The sequence below is a fragment of the Sus scrofa genome, chromosome 4 (assembly GCF_000003025.6).
Source record: "Sus scrofa isolate TJ Tabasco breed Duroc chromosome 4, Sscrofa11.1, whole genome shotgun sequence".
In the NCBI taxonomy this organism is placed as follows: Eukaryota; Metazoa; Chordata; class Mammalia; order Artiodactyla; family Suidae; genus Sus; species Sus scrofa.
Window position 1 is genome coordinate 129126464 of NC_010446.5, and position 26890 is coordinate 129153353.

General features: G+C 46.4%; 1 protein-coding gene across 3 annotated transcripts in view; it reads right to left on the reverse strand.

Annotated features, from left to right (window-relative positions):
- HS2ST1 (heparan sulfate 2-O-sulfotransferase 1) overlaps window positions 1–26890 on the reverse strand; it is a 156473-nt gene that overhangs the window by 24564 nt on the left and 105019 nt on the right. For all 3 annotated transcript variants that reach the window (XM_001925492.6, XM_013997436.2, XM_013997435.2), the window contains exon 2: window positions 8215–8453. In XM_001925492.6, coding sequence (XP_001925527.3) covers window positions 8215–8453 — 239 coding nt within the window. The remainder of the gene's footprint in view (window positions 1–8214; window positions 8454–26890) is intronic.

Sequence of the window (26890 nt, forward strand, 5' to 3'; positions counted from 1 at the left end):
CATCCGGAGAGGTTCTACATAAATCCCTTTATTCTCAGCGGTTTCTTAGTCATAAAAATGCACATGTATTAGAGACTCAACAAACAGAATATCAACTAATTCTTAAACTAAATGACTAAATAAAAGACCACTAAAAGGAGACTTCAAAGAGCTAATTCCTGACGCTTGAGCAGAGATCATTAGCTTATCGATAAAAAAAAAAAAAAAGACTAATGAAATGAGAGATGGGATATAGGTAAAAATTTTAAAATATCTAAATATTACTATTTTAATTTACTAAAATTATACAAAAGACTAGTTAATATTAAAAATCCTTTAAGTGTAAATATACTATAAAATTTAAAGAACTGGTCAATGTAAAATTTGAGCAGCTGCAAAGCAGTGATAGACAATTTCTCTCCATTTTTCTGCTAAGCTAATCTCTGCATGATCACAGCGAGTGGGTAAGAGTCTCTTCTGGGGACTGGGGACAGTGCGGGGACACTGAGGGTGGGGTCCCCCCACCCTGTGCTGCACGGAGAGCACCTGCAAGCTGTGACCTCGGCCTCTGACACGCAGGACTGTCAAGGGCACACTTCTGACAATTTATCTGTCTTTCATTTACAGTTTAGAACAGACTTAGTCACATAGAGATATTCTGGGGCACTTCTGACCAGGATATGTGACCAACAGATCACTAGATGCGAGTAGGAACACTGCCTCCTCCACAAAGCCTAGGACAGAGCAGGGGGCCGGCAGGGCAGGGGAGGGTGTGGGGGAGGGTATGGGGGAGGGCGCAGGGCAGAGGGAGGGTGATGAACAGGGGGCAGGCACAGAGCAGCCTTGGGTCTGAACTAAGGAAAAATGGAAGATTCTGGAAGTAGAATTTATTTTTTAGGGGAAGCATCAATAACTCATATACTAAAAGAAACAATGGAGCTGGAGACCAATTCCTCTTGCACACACACACACACCCACACACACCCTTAAAACAAATCTGAGAGGTGGATGCAGATAACAAAATTGTTGCCCTAGAAAATACACAATTATATTTTAGCAGCTATTTAGTTTCCCCACCAGAACAAAATCAAATCCACATGCGATTTGAGATTCCCAGGTTCTTTGCTATCTGTTCCCTAAAATACTACATAGAACAAAAATATCAAATGGCAAACGAAAAAGAAACAGAAAATAAAAAACTATATAACCTATAAAGTGAATCTTTTAAACATTTCACATGTTCAGAGTTCCCATCGTGGCGCAGTGGAAACGAATCCGACTAGGAACCATCAGGTTGCGGGTTCGATCCCTGGCCTCGCTCAGTGGGTTAAGGATCCGGGTTAGGGTGAGCTGCGACGTAGGCCTGCAGCTGTAGCTCTGATTCGACCCCTAGCCTGGGAACCTCCATCCGCCGCAGGTGCGGCCCTTAAAAAAAAAAAAAAAAAATTCTCATGTTGAATACGAAAATCCTTGCAATCGCCCCTTAATGGTAAACCACAGAAGCCTTTGGTTCTGTGAAAACTGGTTTCCGTATTTCCGCCCCAAAGGAGGAGAGGCGGAAGCCAGGGGAGCAGCAACGCGAGGTGGTGGCTCGAGGGGCTGACGACGGCCGGCTCTGCCGTCCAAAGCCGGGGTTTCACACGGAGGAGACGGGGAGGAGGGCGCTAAGGCAGAGGCCAGAGCGAAGCCGGGAGCCCGGGGGCCCAGGAGCCCCGGGCGGGGCGTCGGCGGGCGGCGGGAACCTCGAGTCTTGCTTCGTCCCGCCACCTTCCCCCATAGGGGCGGTCGGGACCACCCCGCATCCACCCGAGGCCACGCTCCGGCCGCGCCGTCGTGGCGCAGAGCAGCCTCTCCCCCGGCAGCCCGGGGGGACCGCGCAGGAGCAGGGCGAGGGCCGCCGTGGGCGCGGCTCCCGCTGCAACGCGCGTGGGGTTTGCGGCCCAGGCGCCCGCCAAGGAGGCCAGCGTCTCCGGAAGCTCTTTAGCAAAAGATCCGCGGCCATCGTCGCTGTTCGCATGATGCGGAGCAGCGTCTGCAGGCACAGAACCATCCTGTCCAGGTTATCTTGTGGGGTGCCACCCCCCGGAAAACAGAGCGGGGCAGGGGCGGAAGGACCTACGCGCCCCGTCTCCCGCCGCCCCCCCCCCCGCCGCCCCGCCCCGGAACCAGGCGGTCCAGCCAAGCAAGTTAAAAAGTCCGAAAGAAAGAGGCCAGTGCTCCCGCTGACTCGGGAGGTGCATGAGGGCACAGGACAGCACCAGGCGTCAGCCTCCCGCTGCTGTCACTCGTCTCGAGGTCGCCTGCCTACAGGAGCGGCACCTCCGGGGTCAAAGGGGCCTGGGTGGCCCCTGCTCTTGGTTTTAGAGAGAAGGGCAGGGAAGCCCGAGAAGCACACGCCTCCGGTTTGGGCCAGTCATCCTCCAGCTTCTTGAACCTATTACTGTGCAGCTGAAACAAGGGGGGGAAGGACACTGAAAGGAAGTGAAAGGCAAGAGCAGGTGGACGGCCTTCGTGTCCCAAAGCTGATCCACACCCTCGGCCCCTGGCACCTTCAGGTTTTAGCCGCTGTTCAGGAAACCCCTCGGTGCAGTCACCCAAAACTGCCGGACCTCCCAGCGCTGGGATGGGACTCTCGACTGCTTATTTTCCTCACCGCATTCACGGCAATCTCAACTTAAATCCAGCCCCAGCCCCACTCCCATATCGAACGACCATTTTCCAACAATGACTCCTAACTTCTTCTTGCCTTTTTATTGTCCTGGGGAAGCTCGGGGGTGCTGGGCGCTGCTGGTCAAAACTAAGTGTCCCAGTCTCCATGCCTCTGTGGGTCTTTCTTTGAATTTCATTTTACTAAATTCATCCTGAGGTGCATCCAGTGGGTCATCATTGCTTCTCAACCCTCTACACTCTGTTACCATTGAAGTCTCCCAAACACACACCATCTTTCTCTAACCGCCAACTAAGAGAATACTGAGGGCTTCACACTTAATACAGCTGCATCGGCATTTTTCCCCTTTCATCTCATCAACATTTAACCGAAGCAATCTGTTAGTTGCATTAATAAAGCGGCGGCTGATTTACAATTTGCAATAAATCAAAAGATGCTGAGCTGAGATTTACCTTCTCTTCACCGGGAAGGAAAAAGTGCTAAGCAAACAAATGATGTCAATAAGGTTAAAGCGGTGTTTTTTGCTCTCATCTGGAGAAAAGTCTGAGCACTTACAGGGTGTCACTTCCATGTGACAGATTCTACGCCACCCTAATCTCCTCGCATCGTCTGCAAGGTCACGACAGTCGAATTAATCCCCGTCAAGAACACTATTTTTAAAAGTTTTCCTTTCCGAGTATTAATTTGTCCTTTTAGCTGGGGTTAATATTTAGCCTCCGAGTTCTCCCGAATTTTCCTCTCTTCATCGGCCCGTTCTCCCTTTCACCAGCGGAGCGGCAGTGTCCGCGCCGTCATTCTCTCTGCCTTCTCGCCTCTCCTCCACCACTTGCCATATTCATGCTTTCTTCTGATTTTCCTCCACAGCTGGAGCATCTGCCGCAGGCCTGGCGAGAAGGCTCGAACGTGCGGGACGAGGAGGAAACGAGCGAGGGAGCAGGCTGTGCTCTGTTCAGCTCGTGGATTCTCACTGGCTAATGAAAGCTCCAGCAAGAGGGGGAAAGGCGCAAAAACGAATAGGATCAGATGAAGCTGAGGATGAAACACTCGCAGAGAAGGGAAATCGAGTCACCAGGGTGATGCCAGGCAAAGGGAATTTCCAGACTTGACTGCAGCAGGCCGTCCAGGAGGCTGGTGCAGAAGCAGCGGTGAGATTCAGGTCAGGGAAAGAGATGTTTTCTGGCTAGCCTGGAGCAGTCTCAGCTGTGATTTTTGTCAGATTTTATAACTTGAGCCGAGTCAGGCTAGCAAGTAATCAGAGGAGGCCTTTAGGGGAAACCCAAGCTACCTAGGGCCTGGTGTTGGGGTTTATTTGCTGGTTGAACCGGACCTGAGCTAGGGCTTTGGGAAAAGCTGGGAGAGCATCACCTCACTAACTCTGTACCTAGATGCAGACTCTTAATAAGATTAATCTCAACGCTGTGATTATCCCTGAGCACAAAGGCTTGTTTTCACTCTCTGCAAGCAGGCACGTCAGCCTGAACATCCTGGCCCAGTTCCAACCTGGTAATTACCCACTTTGGAGTGAACACTACTATTACCTCGGGTAATTATATATACCAAACTCCTACCCATGCACACACTTAAACATCCACTGTACAGCCGTGGGTAGTTTTATGAGACTAACCTAGAGAAGAAGTTTGCTTCACAGAGAGAGAAGCTGAGTAATAGTTGGATACAGCAGAAGAAAGGCCCGGCATCGATAGGAATAACGTCACTAAGGTTCAGGACAGCGTTGTCTCCCCCCCCCTTTTGCAGGAGGGACTGTGTATCCCTCACATTACCTGAGGTGAGGGGGCTCATGCTGCCACGATTGGGGGCTCCCTCGGCCTGTAATTAGCATCAGGGCATCATGCTCGGCCAAGAACCACCTTCAGAATCGAAGTTGGTTCCTCTGTTCATTCATTCGTGCACTCACTCCACAGAAAATGCACGAAGCATCTCTGAGGTCTCAGGCACGGTTCTGGGCACAGGGACTCAGGTGAGCAAGACAGACAAGGTTCCTGCCCTTAAGAGGTTATCATGGAGAAAAAGATAGCAAACAAAGAAACCGGTGAGCAATAGGAGAGATACTGAAAGAATGGTGGCACACAGCAGCTTGGGAGAGGTCTCAGTGGTCAAGGAAGGTCCCGCTATGCGGACGTCAGTAAGCTGAAAGGTCAAACGGGTAACGTGAGGCAGCTGTGAGGAGCCAGGACAACCACGTTCTGAGAGGCAACGTTACGTGCAAACAAAAGGCTTGTTTAAGGGGCCTGTTGGCCTCGGTAAGGAATTTGGATTGTGCTGGGGAGGACGAATGTGCATGTAAAGATAAGTCATTCACGCCTGGGGGATCATAACACGCATCCTCTCGTTGCCCCACTGACAATCGCATTCGAGGTCTTTGCTGCTCACACCGTGGCTCAAGGACTAGAAGCATCAGTTTGGGCACTGACATTGAGCAAGTCAGAACACCAGGCTTTAGCTTCGTCTTCTGAACCCGAATCTGTATTGTAACTGGTGTTCAGTATACGCATCACAGGTTGAGAAGCATTCATCTAAAGGGTTGCTCTAGGCAGTTCCTATTGTGGCTCAGCAGGTTACGAACTCAACTATCCATGAGGATGCGGGTTCAATGCCTCCTGGCTTCACTCAGTGGGTTAAGGATCCGGCACTGCCGTGAGCTGTGGTGTAAGTTGCAGACACAGTTTGGATCCCGCCATTCTGCAAAAAGGGTTGCTCTAAAAAAATCAGTATCTGGAACTAATATCAAACTTGATGCTCTAATGCAAATGACCAGAAGCTGGTTTAACAGCACATTACAAAGAAAAAAAAAATGTACTATGCTGTCCTACAGAAAACACAAATTCTAGATATTTCTAGTTTCTCTGAAAGGGTTTACATGTGATCAGACCTAGACATATGAGAGCAGAAAAGAATTAAGAAAGATGATAAAAGATGCTGCGACTGACACCTGTTTACACCTGTTTGACACAAAGAGAAGACATGTTCTCCAACACAGAAATATTTTCATGATTACAGAGTAAAATTCACTTTCCAACTACAAGAGCTGATGACCTGTTTCCCGACAATTGCTATTTACTGATGGAGTAAAGCCCATCTTAAAAATGTGACTTTCAGAGTTCCCATTGTGGCTCAGTGGTAACAAACCCAACGAGTAACCATGAGGACTCGGGGTCAATCCCTGGCCTTGCTCAGCGGGTTAAGGATCTGGCGTTGCCGTGAGCTGCGGTGCAGGTCGCAGATGCGGCTCGGATCTGGCACTGCTGTGGCTGTGGTGTAGGCTGGAGGCTACAACCCCAATTTGACCCCTAGCCTGGGAACCTCCATATGCTGTGGGTGTGGCCCTGAAAAGACCAAAAGGAAAAACCCAATAATGAGAACTTTCATGACTGAGCTCACCCCGTTCCTATCACTTCTCCTTATCACTTGGTCTCATGCCTTATATTCTCAAGTTTTTAATCTTTTAATCCTCTTGCTCTAACCTTTCCCCTTATTTTACCCCTACTTCCTAATTTTGAACACTTTCTAAAATACAAAAAAGTTGGATGAGCCGTAGTCAACATCCATATGCTCGTGGCCAGGAGTCACCGTCAACCTGCTGCCACTTTGGTTTCTCTCTCCCCCTCCTCCTGTGGACACGTACACTGAATTTTTTCGGAACCACTTGAAAGCATGTAGTGGACATTTCTGATGAAGGAGCCAACCACAGGACACCAATCGCATCTGGGGTTCACCAGGGAGGCTGTCCCGCTCCACCTCCGACCCCACCTCTTTTCCTGGGGGGTCATGACATTGACCCCGAGAAGGACTCAGGACAGGTGTTGGAGACACCATTCTCCAGCATGACCTGCCCGCTTCCTCCAGAGGGGGTCCAGGTTAAACATGTCGGCGAGAAACATTTTTGGTTAAACATTTCGGTGAGAACACCATAAAGTGACGTTTTCTTTGAACAGTCCTCACAGTTCCTGCATTTATGTCTTACATTCCCAAGTAAATCATAAATATGCTCCTTTAAAGATGTAGCTTTGCTTTTGATTTCTTGGGTAAACGCCCCACAGAATGCAGCACAATCTCTGGATACGTTGCACACTCAGTGAATAAATGAAAACTTGATAACAGAGTTGAGCCTGCTTCTGGGGACGGCAGAATACACACGGCTGTGACACACGGAATACTTTTATAGCAGACTGAAACAGCTGGGCTTCGCCTCAACTTTTTGAGAGCAAATCAGTGAGCATGTAAAACAGTTTCGCGCAGTCCCCAGGACAAAACACACGAGGGGCAGCCTGGGGCTAAAGGCAGACACTGAGCAGACTGGACCACGGAGGCTGGAAGGCGAGGAAACAGCGTGTGTGATCCTGTTAGAGCCCAAACCATTTTTATGAATGAACCGGGCTTTAAATAGAAGACTTCATTTTTAATTCTCACCTGAGTTAGAAACTGATTAGAAACTATTGGTCAGAGAAGAAAGAAGAGCAAAGTAGGCCATTTAATTCCTGTCTTAAATAACCCGGGATCTGAGAGCAGTTCTCAAAGACAACAAAACTGTGGCCTTCATGTCAGAGAGTGTTCTACAGGCTAGGGTTTGGGCACTAATTTAAAAATTATTCTCAAGGCATCTAGTCCAATTTGAAAGTTTACATTTAGGTGAAGCTTATTATAAAATTATAAAGTTTACATTTAGATGAAGCTTATTATAAAATTATCTATCCACCTGTTCATCTACAGATTCCTAACAACTTAAAAGGCATGATTATGCTAAAAATACAAGCCACCATTCCTGCGCTCCAGAAGTTTAGAGCTAATACTTATATAAATTAGAAATAAGATGAAATTCAGGAGGCTTGTCACAAAGCTGAGCCGTACAGAATACATGTATTCATCAAATAAAGCTTTCTCAATCATAAATTGAGGAAACATCATGATTTTCATTGCAGGGTACCTGCTAAAAATATTTCCCATTTTTAAAAGGCATCGATTGTCTCATAAAAAATTCAAGCTATTAATTCATTTATTTCATGAATAAATACATAAAAAAAAAGACGTACATCCATCCGACTGGCAAGGAGATGTACCAAATACTGTGACTATAAAATTATAGGTAAGTTTGCTTGGACTTTTCCTCCAAGAAACTTACACTTCATCGGGATCGGCATACACAGCCTTAAAACGCTTTATCTCCTTGAGATCCCAAATATGAGTGAGGAAGTGTCAGGAAACAGGTTTTTTAAATTTATTTTTAAATAAATTTTTAATGATTTTTATTTTTCTCTATTACAGTTGATTTACGGTGTTCTGTCAATTTTCTACTGTACAGCAACGTGACCCAGTCTCTCTCTCTCTCTCACACACACACACACACACACACACACTCACACACACATTCTTCTTCTCATATTATCCTCCCTCATGCTCCACCACAAGTGGAGAGATAGAGTCCCCTGTGCTATAGGGCAGGCTCTCACTGCTTCTCCGTCCAAAGGCAATAGTTTGCACCTCCAACCCCAGACTCCCCGTGCATCCCCCGCCTCGCCAGGAAAGCCTCAGCATCCCGCCCGGGGCCTCACCTGGTCCTGCAGCGACATCACGGGGTTATTTTTGGTGGTGTTGATGTGGAGCACGTGGTACTTGTTCTTGGCGCACAGGTCGTAGGCGATGTTGGTGAAAGAGGTGCTCGCCGTCTTGGGGACTCTGTTATAAATGATCACCAGGTCCTCCTCCTCATCTAAAGCTGCCTCTTGCCGAGGGCCATCCATGGTGTGTCGCTGCTCGATCTCCCGCACTTCGTGTCGTGCGATAGCCCTTTCTGCAAAGAAAAACAGACAGGAACTCCGTTTTAAAAGACACCAAGGAGGTTATGAAGCCCATGTCCAGTTCCCCGAACAAAGTTTCCCTTGAATTTAAAGAGTCGGGTAAGAGCAGCTGAAGAAATGTTTTGAGGACCCAAACGTCAGCATTCCTTCGCAGGATAAAAAACACAAGCACGCCAAGAACGAAAGGACGGACAGTCCTCGAGCCCAGAGGCCCGCGGACCAGAGTTCTCCGCGGAGTTCCAAGGTCACTTTACACTCTAATAAAATTTCCACAGCCTGAAAGAATCCCCAAACACATAAAGACAGATTGCCTGGATCACTAAACTCCACAGCCGAAGAAAGTACACGCTCAGAGAAGAAACCAGTTGGGCCTTAAGATTTGAAATGTGTGACTCAGGATGCAGCTCTTCTGCTTTATCAAACTGCAGCTGGTGTGACCTCAGGTCCAAGAGTAGAAACACCACCACCAGAAAACCGTTCTCCTCTTGGGGCTGCGTTACAGATACGTCCTGGCGATGCTTCTCCCTTCAACTCGACGGTTCCTCAACTCAGATCACCATCTACCAATCGGTTTGGAAAGCAGTTACATTTTACATTCTACTGTTTTCTATGTAATACCAAATTCAGCTTCAACTATTTTAGAATAAAGGAGCAAGAAACTGAAAAGGAAGAAATGAGGGGAAAATAACAAGACTGCAGATTACTGTGCACAGAGACAGCTGCTCACACGCAGCAGGCACAGAGCACACACGCACGTGTGCTCACACGAGGCAGGCACCCTCGCCAGAGCTCTGTGCAGGCGGCCTTCGCTGCCTGGACTCTCATTCATTCCCGCCCTACTGCAAACCTGCCAGGTGAACCCTCAAACCTCACACTGGATTTAATCATCACTTTCAAGGGAAGCATCATCCAATCGCTGGAACTAGGTCAAATCTCTCTCTCTCCTCACACACACACACACACACACACACACACACACACACACACACACGTGTTGTACAAACACTCTTACTACATGTCTCAGACTTGCTGCAGTTGCAATTTTACCTTACATCTGTATTAGCATCGGTCTGCATGTGGCCAACAACTGAAGAAAGTGACAAGAAAAAGCAATGTGGTAAAATTACAGTAACAAGTTCAGGCTGTCTGAGCCTCCTAAATGCTGGTTCAGAAGGTACGGCCACCACGTTACAGAGTCTGCTCTGGGCTGAGGATGCGCTCAGGAGACTTGAATTCAAGTGCCAGGCAGCCGGCTTCCCACAGCAGGAAGAGAAGCACATCTGTGCATGCATATGAACCTTTTTCTTGGGGGAGAGTTGGTCGGGAATGTGGGGACAAAAGAGATGGGACACGCAGGAGATGGTATGTGGGTACTCGGGCAGGCGGGTCAAGTGGCGGGAATAAAGGTTCGCGCAGAAGGAGGACGCCTGGGAAAACCAGGGGATGCAGCCACCCAGATCATGCGGAATACAAGGCGGGAGAGAGACCCTCCACTTCGAGAAGAATCAGGAAACACCAGCACTTAAGGGTCAAGAGCAAAGGACAACCCACAGAATGAGGCTAAGAAGAAACAGGAAGAAAAAGGAATCAGGACAGACTTTTGAGACACACGTACCACATGTTAGAAAGCATACTTTTCAAACTGACAGCACTTTCCAGAGGAAAGTGCCATGTTATGATGCTACAAGAATCTCCATCGGTCAACTATAATAAAAAACTTTAAAAAAATAAAAACATTATCAATTAAGATATTCTAAAAAAATTTAAATTAAAAAATAAAAGAATCTCCGTAGGACTTGCAAGTTGTCTCAGATTAACTTCAACACGCATTTGTGGAGAGCCTACGCATATTAGTGTATTCGATAATTTTAAAGGAATCTTATCTTCCAAACCACCTCCAACTGCCACCATAGTCTCTAACTGTTGACACTGTTATGTCCACGTGGCCTCCTTTTTCTCCTGAGGGAAGTAAAACAGGACTGCTCTCGTTTAACCGACAGACGAGTGAGAGGTTTCCTACAGCAGCCCAGGTACACATGCAATTACCTTTACTTTTAATGGCTAAACCAACAACCAACAAGGCTGAGTTTACGTTCTCTAGTTTTTCTGAAATCACGCATTTGGAAGAGCAGATTTTGTGTGTGATTTTTTAAAAAGAAGTAATTATTTAGCCTGTGGATTCGTTTACTTTTTAAGGTGCTGAAACTCTAGCTGGAACATGAAACTAGCATGTTTTAAAATTAATCATCCTGCTTGGCTCATTATGTGTATTAAATTATAAGAACTGTATATGTCACATAATTTTAAAAATTATTAAATTATGAAAAGGTGAAAATTCAGGTCACGCTCTTCCTGAATCAAATAATATATTTATATGCATTTTCTATTTTCAAATGTTTTTACTTTGTTTAAACAAATAAGACAGTTATTAATATAGCATTATGTTTAAAACTATATAAAAGATAAAAACTGTGGAATACTAAGAGAACTATTAATATTAGTTTATAAACTCACATCTCACTTAGTTGAACAGTAACAGTAGCGACTTAACGGTAAACTCTTATTTCTTTCCTCTTGTGGCATTTAAAACCAGTAAGGATGTTTGCAATATAGCCATATTCTTAATTTAGTAACTATGCAATAGTTTCATTTTTTTTTAATCACAGAGGCGCTGCACTAATTAGTGTAAGTTGAGACTCTCCTAAATCCATGGGGACGCTTCAGCAGTGACCTAGAGAATGTAGGCAGCAGATTTAAAATCCTAAAGACGCATTTCAAAGCAAGGTTTGAGCCATGAATTACAGAAAATCTGCTCCGCAAGCTCTTCCAGAACCATCATAAGACGAACAGGCTGCAGCTGACTTGGGGTGCAACCAGAGCCATGACGTCACAGGCAGGCCAAGCACCGCGGGACGCATCCGCAGCCCTGAGGGGACCCTGAACTGTGTGGCACTTCTTGTCCTTCTAGGCTCCTGCTGAAGAGGGTACGCCACTCAGCTCAGCGAGCTCTTCCGTGTGGCAGTTATCCGCACACTCAAGCCTCTAAAAAAGCCATTCCGAATAGCAATAATTACCTGTTTCTGCATTGACAGGGCATTAAAGGCTTATTTACAGAAAGAATACAATGAGCAAGCTAAGTGTAAAACACTGCGTTAAATACACCAACCTAAATGCAACACAGCATTGAAGTTACAAAGAGGCACGCATTAGATTACAGCAAAAAAAATGATGAAAACGGAACTGAAGAAGAGATTTTTTTTTAAAAAAGTCACACCGTATCTTGAAGTGACTAGTATTTTTAATTTGTTTTTTAACAGTAAGGTTGTCGTTTGGGGGAAACACCTTTTCTTTTTTTTTTTTTGTCTTTTTGTGTTTTCTTGAGCCGCTCCTTTGGCATATGGAGGTTCCCAGGCAAGGGGTCAAATCGGAGCTGTAGCCACCGGCCTACAGCAGAAGCACAGCAACGCGGGAGCCAAGCCGCATCTGCAACCTACACCACAGCTCACGGCAACGCCAGATTCTTAACCCACTGAGCGAGGCCAGGGATCGAACCCACAACCTCATGGTTCCTAGTCCGATTCGTGAACCACTGCGCCCCGACAGGAACTCCCACCTTTTCTTCTTGATTTTTTTTTTTTCTTGGCCGTATCCATGGCATGAGGTTCAGCCCTGAGCCAGGAATCAAACTTGAGCCACAGCTGTGACAACACTGGATCCTTAATCTGCTGAGCCACCAGGGAGCTCCTCTCCTTGAACATTTAATTAAATGTTCCACGCATTAAATAATTTAGATAGAGAACTAAGTTTTGCATTCATTACAAATTAAAGGTCCCATGAAAATAATCTCTTCCTCCAACCAAAGCTTATTTTGTGCAATGGCCTCAGCAGAAAATAAACGTTCACAAACATTCAAGATGTGTCATATTTCTGTGTTGTGGATAACACTTTAGGATTATAGGCATAAAGAAACCCAGTGAATGGAGAAAGGGCAATAAAATTGCCTTGCCTTAAAATACAGAAACTTCTGCATATTAAAATAAGAAACGCGTTGTTGGAGAAGAGGTAAGCAAGGCACCAATAAAAGGCAAAGGACAGTAAGAAAAAGTGACCGAATTTTTATTATCCGTAATCATAGAAAAAACACACAGAAATTGACTAACGATACTCACACTGCAGTAAATAACAGTGATTTCTAAGAGATTTATAAATGACAAATGCATAACAGAACAGAGCAAAAGTAGGCGCTGGTGGCTGATAACGATTTTGGGGTCACGGTCAACTCCTTTGAGAAGATGATGAAAACCAAGGACCGTCCTGGAAGGGCTTCCTCTGGGAGCCTAGCCATGGACGGGGGGCTGCATGGCCTCAGCTTAATTTCTAAGAAAAAAAAAGCTCCTAGGACAGCAAGACCTGACAGCAAACTGCTTAAAGGCATTCGTCCGGATGCTGAGAAGAGACTCCTCAGAGGTGAGCCCGCAGGGACAGACATCGGAGGGAGGCGGCCGTGCTGGCGGGAGGTGGCTGCGGCCCGGCGGGACCCCGGAAAGCAGCCCCCGCAGAGCCAGACACGGTCACAGCCCTTAGAACGTGGTGCCATCTCACATCTGCAGAGCGGATCCCTAGCACTTCTGGGGATGAATCCTGAGCTGCGTGAACCCTCAGACACTCTTCTGAAGGGCACCTTATTCCCATAAGACGTGCACGTGATGAGAAGGCGGGAGCAGGAAAGCTGTCGCCGCCTGTGTGAGTGAGTCCTGTCCCAGCACCGCGTGCGGAAGGTGCTGGCCCGCCGCACGCACCGGGCCTCGTGGAAGCAGGGCTTGGTGGTCCCGAGGAGCTGAACAAGCGGGCGTCTGACGGTGGACACCATCTCCCGATGAGTGCTTTCAGCCTGGACGGGCCTCCGCCAGCTCGCGGACCGCGGGAACCCACGACAGGCGGCTCCATGCGGAGGACGGAAGCCGGGCCCTGAGCACCCGGGATGCCCTCAGCCAGGGATGCACGTGTGGGCATCAAGACTCTCATCCGACACACAAGGGCCGAGAGCCCCTCCACGTCAAGGAGGACGGTGAAACCCATGTCCTGCCACTTCTCCCACGAAGGTCAGCCGAAACCCCGAACAGCGTACACCGACGACACACACGACTCAAAGAAAAGCAGACCGACCCGTCCGGGTCTTTGGGACCCCGGGAACAACACAGCGGCGAGTTCCTTCGCTTCTCTTTAGCCTCATAAATCCCACACTTGCAGCAGCAGACGCCAGCACCCCAGAAGCACACAAACACAAAAAGAAACCCAACGAGGCCTGCCCGCCCTTTGCCAAAGCACCAGAAACGGGACAGCAGAAGACGACAAACTTTTTGGACAATACTCACTCTGCTTTAGTCAAACTCTGCAGAAAAACCTGTGGCCCCGCTTTCACAGGCAGACGCCCCCCCACGAGGCTGAGATCAGTGCCACAGACCCCGGACGGAGTGAGCACAGGTCCAGGAGCCAGACAGGGCTCCACCGGGCGGCAGCCAGCAAGGCACCTCCCCCGTCCCCGAACACCTGCAAGGACCGGGATGTCCCCTCCACGTGGCAGTGATGAGAGGCCCCTTCCCTCCCCCCTGGGGGATGTCAGGACACAGGACCTCGAGCCCAGGTGCGGACGGAGGCCGAGTGGGGAAGCTGGACCTCGGCCTCCACTCGAACAAAGCCACTCCCCTGCCCCTGCCAGGCAGCATGGGAAAAAGTCAGCTATAAAGGTCAAAACAGAAGGTTTAAATAAGGTCCAGCGTCTCCAGAGACAGAGAGAGCAGACGCTGGTTACCGGCGGGAGGAGGGAAACGGAGGAGCCACGCCGGGCGTGTGTTACGAGCTTGTGTGAAGTCAGGTGTGCGGGACGTCTGAAAACCTGCGAAGCACTAAGGAAGTTAAAGACTCTTCCACTCAGTTTAAAAAGAAAATTGGGAGTCTCACAGCCTCCTTTGAAGACATCCAAGTTTCAAACTGTACTCAACACAGCAAGATCCAAGGGCATCTCAGACGCAGTGAAAGATAATCAAGAAACGACAAGATCAAAGGACAGAGTCGCCAGAATTATCAAAACTGTAAAGACGTCATGATCCACCTGCTCTGATGAACAACTACAAACAAGCTGGAACCCAAACGGAAAACAGAAAACCTCAGCAAAAAGGCTAAGTAACGACACAGAACACATGCAGAAGGACGACGTGGGAATTCTAGAACTCAAAAAATAAAATGATCAAGGTAAAAATTCAGCCAATAGACTCAAGAGCAGCATGGGAAGGAAGGAGACAAATGTAGTGAACTGGAAGATAGAAAAAAAGGAAACGACCCGATGACTAGAATAACAGTGAGAGGAGTTCCCTAGTGGCCTAGGAGTTAGGGATGAGGGGTTGCCAGTGCTGTGGCTCAGGCTCGGTCCCCGGCCTAGGAACTTGCACAAGCCATGGACTCGGCCAAAATAAATTAAATTCAGTAACAGTGAGAGAATATACCGGGGGTGGGAAAACAACAGACCCTTGGGGAACCATGCGAGACGAGAAAAGATCTCACACGGGTGTCCCGGCGTCTTGGGAGGGAAGAGAGAGAGCAGGGCTGAAAACCTGACATCTGACAGGAGACATAAAGATTCAAGATGCTGAACAAACTCCAAATAAGACAAATCAAAGACATCCATAACATGACACATCATAATTACACTTCTGAAATCTAAAAATAAAGAAAAAATCTGGAGAGCAGCAAGAAAAAAAATGAAGCCGTACAATAGAAGAAAACTGGAGTAACAGCACATTTCTCATCAGAAATCGTGAAGCCCAAAGGAACGGTTTTCTCTACACCCAGAGAAAAGCATCTTCAAAAATGAAGGGGAGCAGTTCCCATTGTGGCTCTGCAGTAACAAACCTGACTATTATCTACGAGGATGCAGGTTCAATCCCTGGCCTCGCTCAATGGGTTAAGGATCCGGCGTGGCCATGAGCTGTGGTGTACGTTGCAGACACAGCTCAGACCCCACGTTGCTGTGGCTCTGGTGTAGGCCGGTGGCTACAGCTCCGATCCAACCCCTAGCCTGGGAACCTCCGTATACTGCGGGTACGGCCCAAAAAAGAAAAAAAAAAAAAAAAAAAAAAGAGGGGAAAATAATTCATTCTTACATGAAAGAAAACTAAGACACTTTATTGCCAATAGCTCTACCCTAATATTGGCTCAAATAAGTTATTTAGCAGAAAAGAGAAGGAATCTTAAAACATAAGAAAAAAAAAAAGGAACAAAAAAAAGAATAAATAGATGGGTAAGGACAATGAACCTTCTCCTTGAGTTTTAAAAACTGTTTGACAGATAAAGCAAAACTTACAACACTGTGTGATACAATTTTAAACATATGTAGAGGGAGTTCCCGTTGTGGCTCAGTGGTTCACAAACCCGACTAGGAACGAGGACGCAGGTTCAATCCCGGCCTTGATCAGTGGGTTAAGCATCCTGTGTTGCTGTGGCTGCGATGTCGGCCAGCAGCCGTAGCTCCGATTTGACCCCTAGCCTGGGAACCTCCATATGCCACGGGTGCGGCCCTCAAAGGACAAAAAATAAAAAAATAAAAAATGTACGCAGAGGAAATCTTTCAGACAATTGTATTGTAAGGGCAGATAGTAAAGGGACGTAGAAGGAGGTAAAATTTCTCCACTCCACTCTAACTGGAAACCTGACAACAGAGCAGGTGTGACAAGTGGTATTTATTTCTATGATGTAACCTATCTCACGGGTGTTTTCAGAACCGTGAAAAAAGCTACTCAAAGACATTAACACTCCAAAATATTCCAGATAAGCCAAAAGGTCCTGAGCTCACGTCCCCTCAGGACCACACCAAAATCACAACCATTGATGAAAAAGACTGGACCCCATCCGAAAAGAGCTCCCACCGGCAAAGTTGTAGAGATGGGACCACCCGAGACGGGCAGGAGAAGCAAGACCCCACCCTGGGGTGGGGAGCCGCGGACGGAGAATAAACACAACCTAGACGTCCTCCCCAGGCACGCGGGGTCGGAGCCCACGGCAGGCCATGTGGCCCGGGGTCCTGCACCAGGAGGAGCCCCAGAGCGGAGGCTGCCTCGCGGGGAGCCCGAGGGCAGTGGGGAACAGAGGCTCCCTCTTAGAGCACACGCACCACCTCGCTGCTCCGGAGCCTGGGCTGCTTCTGCAGTAAACCAGGCCCTGACCACGAGAGCCTCGAAAAGCAGCAGCAGCAAAGGCACGGGCGAGAGGGAGCTCCTTCCACCACGAGGCGTTCTGGCCCCTCCCTCGAGCTTGCCAACCTCGGACCGTCTCTGCCCCCGCCCCCACCCACCAGGCTGTCTACTGACAGTGATTATCAGAAAGAGAAATTAAAGAAACAGTCCCACTTAAAATTACATCACAAAGAATGAAACACCTAGGAATAAACTTACACAACAAGGTGAAAGACCCGGGCCTCCAAGTGCAAGGACTTTTCCAGACCCTTGTAGATACATGCTTTACACACGCATTACGTCTGTGCATTAATTATATTGATTCTTAACACGTGTGAAAATACACTGCAAAATAAAAATCAAGTTTTCTTTACAAATTTCACCTCACTTTGTGAATTATTACTAAAAACACATTGGTTAATGCTCTAGGGAAAATCCGTTAGATAAGAATATTAAAGTAGCTGTTAAATATCCCATCAATCCCATAACCACCCAGACAAGTCTTTTCTTTTTATTGCTAAGGTTACCAAGTTAAAGGAATATGCAGTATATTTTACTTAATATACTTGCCCAGCTTGATTTTAGCCTTTCAGAGTCACACAAATTTTAACATGTGAAATTCTCATGTTATAAACTTCCTCTATGATCGATCTGAGAAATGCACTGATCACCCATATGAAATAATAATACCGTTAACAGCGAACACCGAGTTCTCACTGTGTTTTAAATACATCACCCACTGTTTGCATGATCTGCGTTGTGTTGTATATGCATTATCTCAAGTTTTGATTCTTCAAACAACCCTAAGAGGCACTATTATCATTCTCATCTGAGGAACTCGAGTCTCAAAGAAGTTAACGCATCACCCGATCACCCACGGAATCCTAGCGTCAGGACACGGTCCCAGGCCAGCCTGACTTCAGAGCCGGCTCCCCAAGGCCCTGGTGTCTGAGATTAGCCTCCTTCTGTGTCAGGAAGGGCAAGAGCTACAGAGCTAAATACAGCGTGATATTAGAGAAGCACCATTTTTTTTTTTTTGCAAGAAACTGTTTTTAAATATAAACTATTATAGCTAAAAATCATCAGTGAGCTGACGTCCACATTCATTCTTTACATACGTCAGTCACTTGAAAGGGACTCTGATAGCAAATGGGGTGACATCTGACATGTCTTCTTCTTTTCTGAGGCTCTGGGACATCTCAAAACACCCCCACCTCTTTACATGCTCCTCAAGTGATCTATTCCTATTTAAGTTTCCATGGCATACACAATCAAACAAATGCCAACGTAACAAATGCCATCACAGAGAATAAAATACTTCTGAAACCAAGAATTGAGGTAAAAAACTTGTGGGGAAAGATACACGGGATGAGGTGAGCCTTGAAAAGATGGGGTTGGCTTTCAAAACGTACGGTTGGGTCATGTGGGGGAAGCCACGAAAGCCTACGGAGTGGCTAAGCTGATAAAGACACTAGTATAATTTAATTATAAAAGTACTGAACAACAGTAGTGTGAAACAGCTAAAAAAAAAAAAAAAAGACAATTGTAGGCCACACTGATAAAGACATAATTATCACAGTAACAACTGTTCCATTTATGAAGCCTTTATTAAGGGCCAGAAGCAACGCTGCTGTGTGTTTAAAGGAACATAATTTCATTTAATTCTTATAATAACCCTATACCTATTACCTCTAAGGTAACAACTGGAAATGCAGACTCTGATTCGTTACAGAGATTTTAAGAACAAAGGCAGAATCCAAACCTTCAATCTGATCCCAAAGTCGATATTCCTGTAACTACAACGCAGTAATTGCTGTCTTAGACCACAGGAAGGCATGGTTCCTGAGACGTCTATATTTATCACACACAGGAATATTACATATCGTTTCAGGCATGCACAAAACATAGCGTGCATTCAGACTGGGAAGGAGCTGGACAGACCATGCCACACAAAGAACTGCTTTAAAACCCAGGGCACTTAGAGCAGAGAAATTCCACAAAGGTACGAAAAGTTAACGTGGAAGTTTGAAAAGTTCTTGTGGAAAGGAGCCGTCCCTGTCCTAGCGCTAAAGCAGAAGACAAGGCGGACTCCAGCCCAAGAGAGGACGGGCTCTTCGACAACCAGCAGCGCAAAGGAAAGGTCTGTGCACGTTGCCGGGAGGAGAGCTCTCGGTCTCCACAGATAGATGCTCACCTAGAGGCTGCATGAGGACCCCCCCCTGCCCCCGCCCCGAATGGGGGGGAAGCATTTCTGCTCTGATGAGAGCTCTGGGGTCAGTCCCCACTAGGTGAGCTCCTGACCCAATTCCTCCTCCAGCGTATAGACTGTTTTCAAGGATTCTGTCCACCTAGCCTCCAACAAGGTAGGAAAGAGCAGAAATAAAGACAGACGCCGGCCGGAGACAATTAAGCAAGAAGAGGGGCGGAATGCCCACCACTCTGCCTATCATCCTGTCTTACTCAGTGACACAGATGCGGCTTGCGCCCCTTGAGAAAGACAAAGAATACCTACCTCTCATGATTACAGCAAAAATTCGAATTAGGAGTAGACACACACAGTACGACGCGGCTTTAACTAATGAGCACGTTGTGATATTGATACCTGAGTTCTTCCCATCGGATTCATTAGCTAATTCCGTAGACATTTACTGAGCACCTATTAATTTATAATTATTGCATCATGTCCTGGAGATAAACCTAATCTTGGAGCATTTGGCGGCTCAGCATTATAATAAAAGTTTATAAGGTGCGATGGTGGCCCCATAAGTGGGTCGGTTAGGAACGGATTCAGAGATGCTTGAGAAGGATGCTTGAGAAAGGCTTTCCAGGAGAGGGAGAAGCTGAGCAAAGCCCTTGAAGACACAGTACCACGTGTGCGTTTAGACCCTAAAAGTAGTTCTTAAGAAGCTCGGAATACGGGCGAATGGGCGAGGGCAGAGTGAAGCACAGGCAGACAGGTGGGCAGAGGCCTAAACACAGCGTCTTAATCACCATATGGGAATATGACAACAGTTCTCAAATGAATTCGTCTCAGAATCGCTCTTTATACGGAGAGATTATAATTAAAAACTAGGGACTCCTAAGAGCTTTTGTTCATGTGGGTAATACCTACCAATATCATATCTGAAATGAAAACTATAAGGCTCAACAAACATTTAATTCAAAAATAATAATGTAGTAAAACATGTTACCGTAAGTGACATCGTTGTGAATATATTACTTTTCCAGGAATAGTTTAGTAAAAAGAGCGACTTTTCTTACATTTAGGCATGTTTTTTGAAATGTCCGGCTCAGTGGAAGTGGAGTCTCCCATCTGCTTCCCCATGCAGAATGCTGCCATGTGTTATCTGGGTTGCCGGACTTAGACTTTATACAGAATGCTATGTGTCTAAGACCATTGGACTTAGACTTTATACAGATCCACAGCTGGAAAAAGGAACATTTTCATAGCCTTTTCAGATAATTTTTTGCCAGTACACTAAAACTCAACAAGTGCTAGTTTCTTAAAGGCTAGTTGTAATGTGATATAAAACCATATTAGGAAACTTTCTATACAAGGTTATAATGATCTACCTTGAACCATCATTTGAAAAACACTGGTTTATGGAGTTATGTAGACCCGACAAATGTTAAGCACACTTAATTTCACAATCCCGAAAAAAAACCCAAAAGCAAAGACATGCATTACGTCATCACCAATCTTTCCAGAACAGTCTTTCAGTCCCGGAAAGCTATCAAGCTCCTGGTGACAAATACAAGTTTTCTCATATTTTCTAACAACAAATATTATCACTTGTTTTCCTCCAAGTGACAAGTTCACAGTTTTTTTCTGAGAAAATGTCTGCAAACTGCCCAAGTCTAAGCAAGTGGAACAGTGTGTCTGTTGGTCGTTCTTCCAAGTTAACAAATGCTCTTCAGGACACAGTGGCTCGTTGGGTTTGCAGCTCGATCAGCCAGCACAGGGCTCTGCTCACGAAAACCACTGGAGCCTGGTGTCAAAAGTGCTCGGCGTACATTCCTCTTTTTTTTTGAATTTTATAATGATTTTTATTTTTTCCATTATAGCTAGTTTACAGTGTTCTGTCCATTTTCTATTGTTCAGCAAAGGGACCCAGTCACACATACATGTATACATTCTTTTTTCTCGAATTATCCTCCACCGTAAGTGACTAAATATAGTTCCCAGCGTGACACAGCAGGACGTACTTTCCATTTCGCCACAGAATACCAAGACGGCACGCACTTAGTCGAGATTTAATAAAGTTGATTGTTCGGCTCCTTTTATGAAGGACATTCTCGCGTGAAACAGTTATTTTGGTTTGGTTTTTGGTAACTGTGGAGTGCAAGGGGATAAAGCACAACTACTACCAGCAGACTCGGTATGACCACCGCTGCTTCTGTACCATGAGCACAAATAAAAACCAGTGAAAAAGGCAGCTGACATCTTAGAATGATTATGAAAATAGCTGTGAACTATTTTGTCTTGCAAGGGGCTCGAGGAACCCCGGGACCCGTGGACCGCACACTTTGAGGATAATGTCCATCAACAATGCAGAGTCATTTTGAAGGAGCTTCAAGTAAATCCCGTAGGGTCTCCCAAATGCACGGCTCCATGAGGCGTCACTTTATGGAGTGATGCCCTGCAGAGCTCAGGACCAGGGGTCTAAGGGCATAATGCGGTTTAAGCCCTGAGAGCAATGCAAACGGATGAAGCTTAGGAGCGAAGTCAATGCACTAAAAAGAAGCTCCAGTTTAAGCATAGATGGGAGACTTGTAAGCGGCTGGGGCCTTGTCTCTACTGGGGAGGAGGATGGGGCCGGTCACTAAGTGTAGAATCAGGGCCAGGAGGATGAGCAGGTAGGCAACACAAGAGAGGCATTCAGGGTGCTTAGGAATCTGCATCAAAGTTCAAACTGAGGAGTTCCCGTCGTGGCGCAGTGGTTAACGAATCCGACTAGGAACCATGAGATTGTGGGTTCGGTCCCTGGCCTTGCTCAGTGGGTTAAGGATCTGGCGTTGCCCTGAGCTGTGGTGTAGGTGGCAGACGTGGCTCGGATCCCGCGTTGCTGTGGCTCTGGCGTAGGCCGGTGGCTACAGCTCCGATTCAACCCCTAGCCTGGGAACCTCCATATGCCGCGGGAGCGGCCCAAGAAATAGCAACAACAACAACAACAACAAAAAGACAAAAGACAAAAGACAAAAAAAAAAAAAAGTTCAAACCGAGAAGTCGAATATGTGGGTGGTCTGCTGAGGGGTCGATTTTCCTAAGGCTTTTATTTCACACTCATATAAGAATAGGACCAGAGTCTAGAGGTCTGGAGGGCAGGGCAGGGACCCGAGGGTGTGCAGCCACACGTGCGCCCTCCCAGCCCGAGGAGGTGACCCGTGTCCGAGCTTCTGCAGGAGAACGGAGGGAGACGAGCAGGCAGCTGTTTGAAGACGGGCTCTGGAATCCACAGAGACACCAAGTATGTGAAACGGCAGCTACTAGGATAAATAAAATTTCAGTTTTTTACAACAGATGTTTAGTTCTTGCTCCAGTACCCACGTGAGGGTTCCGGGGGGTAGGTGGTCTTTACACAGTGATTCAAGGAATCAGACTTTTTCCTTTTGTGACTTTGGCTTCCGGTCTTCAAAGTCTTTGCATCCAGCTAAAGCACACACGGAGGAGAGAATGGAGAACACACAACAGGTTCTGAGCTGTCTCGGGCTCCACCTGGGCACCGGGGCGCTGATAAGAATGTAATTCCTTGCGTGCGCAGCTGCTTCCTAGCATTAAAGACACACTCTCAGAGGGCACGCCCGAATAACTGGTGTGTCGCTGGCCACCTCCTCACACGGCCCACGGAGCCGATCCACACATGATAAAGTAGGACATGGATGGGGATATAAGAATCCGCTCCAGTTCTCCATGGAACGTGGCAGCAATCTTGGCACCTTGAGGACTCAGTACTTCCCAACATCTCTTCCTGGGGCAGCAGCAGAGACAATGAGACTCGACTGCAAGGCTGCCGATGAAAAAAAGGCGGTGGAGCCGATGCTTGGAGGAAGAGGGACTCTGCTTTTTTGCATCCACGGGGGACATCTCTAGATTTCCTAGCAATGTCAGAACGGCATTTTAATGGAGAAATGCAAACGCACGGGGTCAAGGCCAAATGAAAGATGGGCTATGATGTAACTGATGCCCTTAAGCTCACAGATGTGGTGTAAGGGAAACTCAGATGGGCAGTTTTCCGACAGAGTGAGTTTTAGGTGCCTATGGAACATGCAAGTGGTAATATACAGGCTGCTGGAGACACAGCTCTCGGGAGAAAGTTTCAGAACTAAGGACAGAAATTTGGGAATCACAACACAAAGGCAGCAGCTGATGTCCAAGGAGTGAATGAGATTGTGAAGCCTAAACAGAGAGTTTCAAGAGCATCAGGATGGGATTTTGAGGCCACCATCCCTCCATCCAGAGACCTCTTTTACCGACACTACCTATAATACACGTGTGCTATCACCAAAACCAATCTGCAATACACTGCAAGATCACGTGCTTGCCCACTAGTGAACGTTTTAGGTGTCTGGGGGCCACACTGTTCATTTTTATTTTTTTTTTTATGGCTGCACCCAAGGCAATCCCTTCTGGGCTAGGGATTGAATCTGAGCCCACAGCTGCGACCTGAGCCCACACCTGTGGCGATGCCAGATCCTTAACCACCGAGCTGGGCTGGGGGTCGCCTCCAGTGACCCCAGCTGCTGCAGTGGAGGCGATTCTTAGCCTACAGCGCCAGAGTGGAACCCCGTCCACTGTTAAATACCCATATTCAGTACACTTCAACATGTAAAGCCGGGTGAGATAGGCCTTCCTTTACATCTCACGGATACGCCTTTGAAATGCCTTTTTTTTTTTTCATGCCCGAAGCATACAGAAGTTCCCAGGCCAGGGATCAGACGCAAGCCACATCAGTGACAATGCTGGATCCTTAACTGCTAGGACACCAGGGAATTCCTGGAATGCTTTTGAGAGCTTGATGAGTTTTTGTAGTTTCCAAAGCACACATTTGAGCCTTCCTACTATGGAATGCATTTAACTAAAACAAATCACTGTTAGTATTCTTTTTAAAGGTAAACAGGAAGATGAGATAATGCAGAAGGTGTGAAGAGGTAGAAAATTACTCACAGAGGAGACGTAAAAATTGTTCTTAAAATGTAAACACTAAAGGAAAAAGTACACTAAGCAGGACTAATATGTAAGCTCTGTAATTCAGTTAAAATAGCAATTTTGATATTAAACTGGCAGGAAGATTCAGAGATTCCCTCAACTTCTAGTAGAGGTTCAAACTTCTATTAAAAGAGATGTGCTTTGATTGCTGAAATAAATACCATAGCCAAAAAGACTAAAGCATTTTTAAGATCAAGAAAGAAATGCCAACATTATCTACAGAGCTGAATTATCGTCACACTTCAACAAGGGCACCTGGCGCTCCGCTGACGCATCAGCGAAAAGGATGAGGAGGAGCCAGAACTGGACTCCAGCTGGGTTCCGAGAGCCTTAGCTACCGCCTCTGCCGCAGCTGCTGGAAAACGAGAAGGGGCGATGCTGAAAACGCCGTGACCTCAGTGCTGCACCCCCATCCCCTCGCGGCGGTTTTCAAGGCGGTTCAAGGTTCTCCATCCGCGCAGGCATCGGAATGACTTGCAGGGTTTGTTAAAATACAGACTCCTGACTGTCCACCTTCTCCAGGTGTTCCGGGTCCGATAACTTCCTGTCCAGTTCTCAGGTGATGCTGATAGGATAGTCCAGGAACACCGAAGAAGGAATGTTCTAGAGACTATTTCTATTGGCTTATCAAGAAGACAGGTGGAGAATCTCTTTTCTAATTAATTGGAGAGAGAAGATTCTGTTGATTTGGAGTTTACCGTCGTTTTAGATACAGTTTAGATACACGGCAAACGACACCGCTCAATCTCTTGGTATAAACGAGTCGTAAGGGTCCGAGTCAAGCCATCCACCACCCGTCATCTGCTGGGTGAGGGGTGCTCTCTTTCCTCAGGGCTCCCCACCAACCGTCAGGTCTTCCAAGCCCAGCCCGTTCCTCTTTCAGAGGTGCCATAACAGCATTAAGGACGCGCAGGTGAGATGTTTCCATTATTCTCGCGAATACAATGTCATCAAGCCTTTCAGACGCAGCGTTTATTAATTCTGACTGGCCTTCACTGCCCTCTACACCTTTAGTCTGAAACCATTATTTCTGGACATAACCACTAATTCAAGAATTATAGGTACTCAATTTGATCGGATTAGTTTCCAATATTAACTTACAAAAGTAGTAATTGATTGTGTTCCGATAGACTACACATCACTTATTGTCCAGACTGAAAAAATTAACATTAATTTTTATATGTTACAGTTTTATATCTTCTGAGAATCTGTTACATTATAGCTTTTTTGTTGGATTCATGCTTTTCACGGGTCTCTAAAAACTAGTTACAGGTTTTAAGAGTCTAGAGACATTCATCTTTAAATGCCTCCCCCCCAAAGAGTGTATATATCATGTAATATAATATGCAGAGCAATGAACAACAAAGGTGCTAGTGTCATAAAATTTACCTTTCAGTCAACTGTTTGTTCCCAAACTACTGTTTGTTCCCAAACTAGTTTACACCGCTTATATTTATTAACTTTTTTTTTTTTTTTTTTTGCCTTTTCTAGGGCTGCACCTGCGGCATATGGAGGTTCCCAGGCTAGGGGTCTCATTGGAGCTGTAGCCACCGGCCTACACCAGAGCCACAGCAACATGGGATCCAAGCCGCGTCTGTGACCTACACCATAGCTCATAGCAACACCGGATCCTTAACCCACTGAGCAAGGCCAGGGCCGGCTACCTCACGGTTCCTAGTCGGATTCATTAACCACTGCGCCACGATGGGAACTCCACACGGCTTATATTTAATAGCGTAACTGCATACATCACTGATGTGAATGAGAAAAGTAAGAGGGTTGTTGCTCTTGTAAAAATCCAATTGGAAGACTTGGCAGATCCAGTGAAAACTGCTCTTCAATCAGATGCTGACTGTACACTGCAAAAGACTTGAAGAAAAACGGGAGACGTAAGTCGTTTTGCAGAGGTCCTCACGTCTTTGCTACGTTTTAAAGACGTGCAGCGTGGGTAAAGACGAAGTTCTGTGCGCGTGTCTCCCACAAGAATCACGGGGACTCTAACAGGCAGACCCGTGCTTGGAGGAAAGCGCTTCGAAATTCTGACATGCGCATGAATGAATGCACACATACATCCTGACTTAAAATGTTTAATGGATAATTCCCACACACACCAAACAAGACAGGGGCTTAATCCCACTGAACAAGAAGGGCTCCTAGGGTCTTTCAAATTCGCTTTTCCCCCCTGTAACGGAAAAGCTGATGAACTTCTGGAAAAGACGGATTCACAGAACTAGAAAGAAGGGGTAAAATAACAGAGAACCTCACCATCCAAACACGACCACGGTAAAGGCCCGGGAACACTTCCTGACTGTTTCTGCCCCTCTGCTTTTTAAAACAGTAAATCACAAGAACGATTTTGCATATGCCTTTTCCCTTAATTTTACAAACATGCTAGTTTTCACATATTATTGAAAACACTGTTACTCGCAATAGCTGCAGCTGGTGCAGGCTTTTAAAATTACAGAAGGCAAGCATACCCACACTGATGACTATTGATACTGAGGTACCAAGAGTCATTTCCCTTCTTGAAAAGTAGGAATCGAAGACAACATGGATTAAGAAGAGCTTAAAAAAAAGGATTCCTGATGAAGAAGACACCACAGGCAATAAATAATTGCTACACTGCTTAAAAAAAACACAAAGACCTGATCTATTATTTCTCCCGTTTATTCTCATTTATTACCTTGGTCTATTCCAATCTATAAGAACAGCTTCTCAGAGAGACTAAGACAACCAGAAAATTGCTGCTGCCTCAAATAACCACCGGTGGCAATTATCAAAGCCTTTCCCACTTCAAAGGGGAACAGTAAAAACAATTACCTCTGTGGAGTCTTTTAAGCAGAGCTTCAAAAACATCTCTCACTTCAGTAAAGACACAAGTATATCCTGACACGTCATGCCTGGCATCTAGCTGTTGCCTTGCTATGTTTGCATTCTAGGGAATCAATAAAATAAACAGAAGACAGGAGTGATGATGCTGCCAACTAGGACCCTA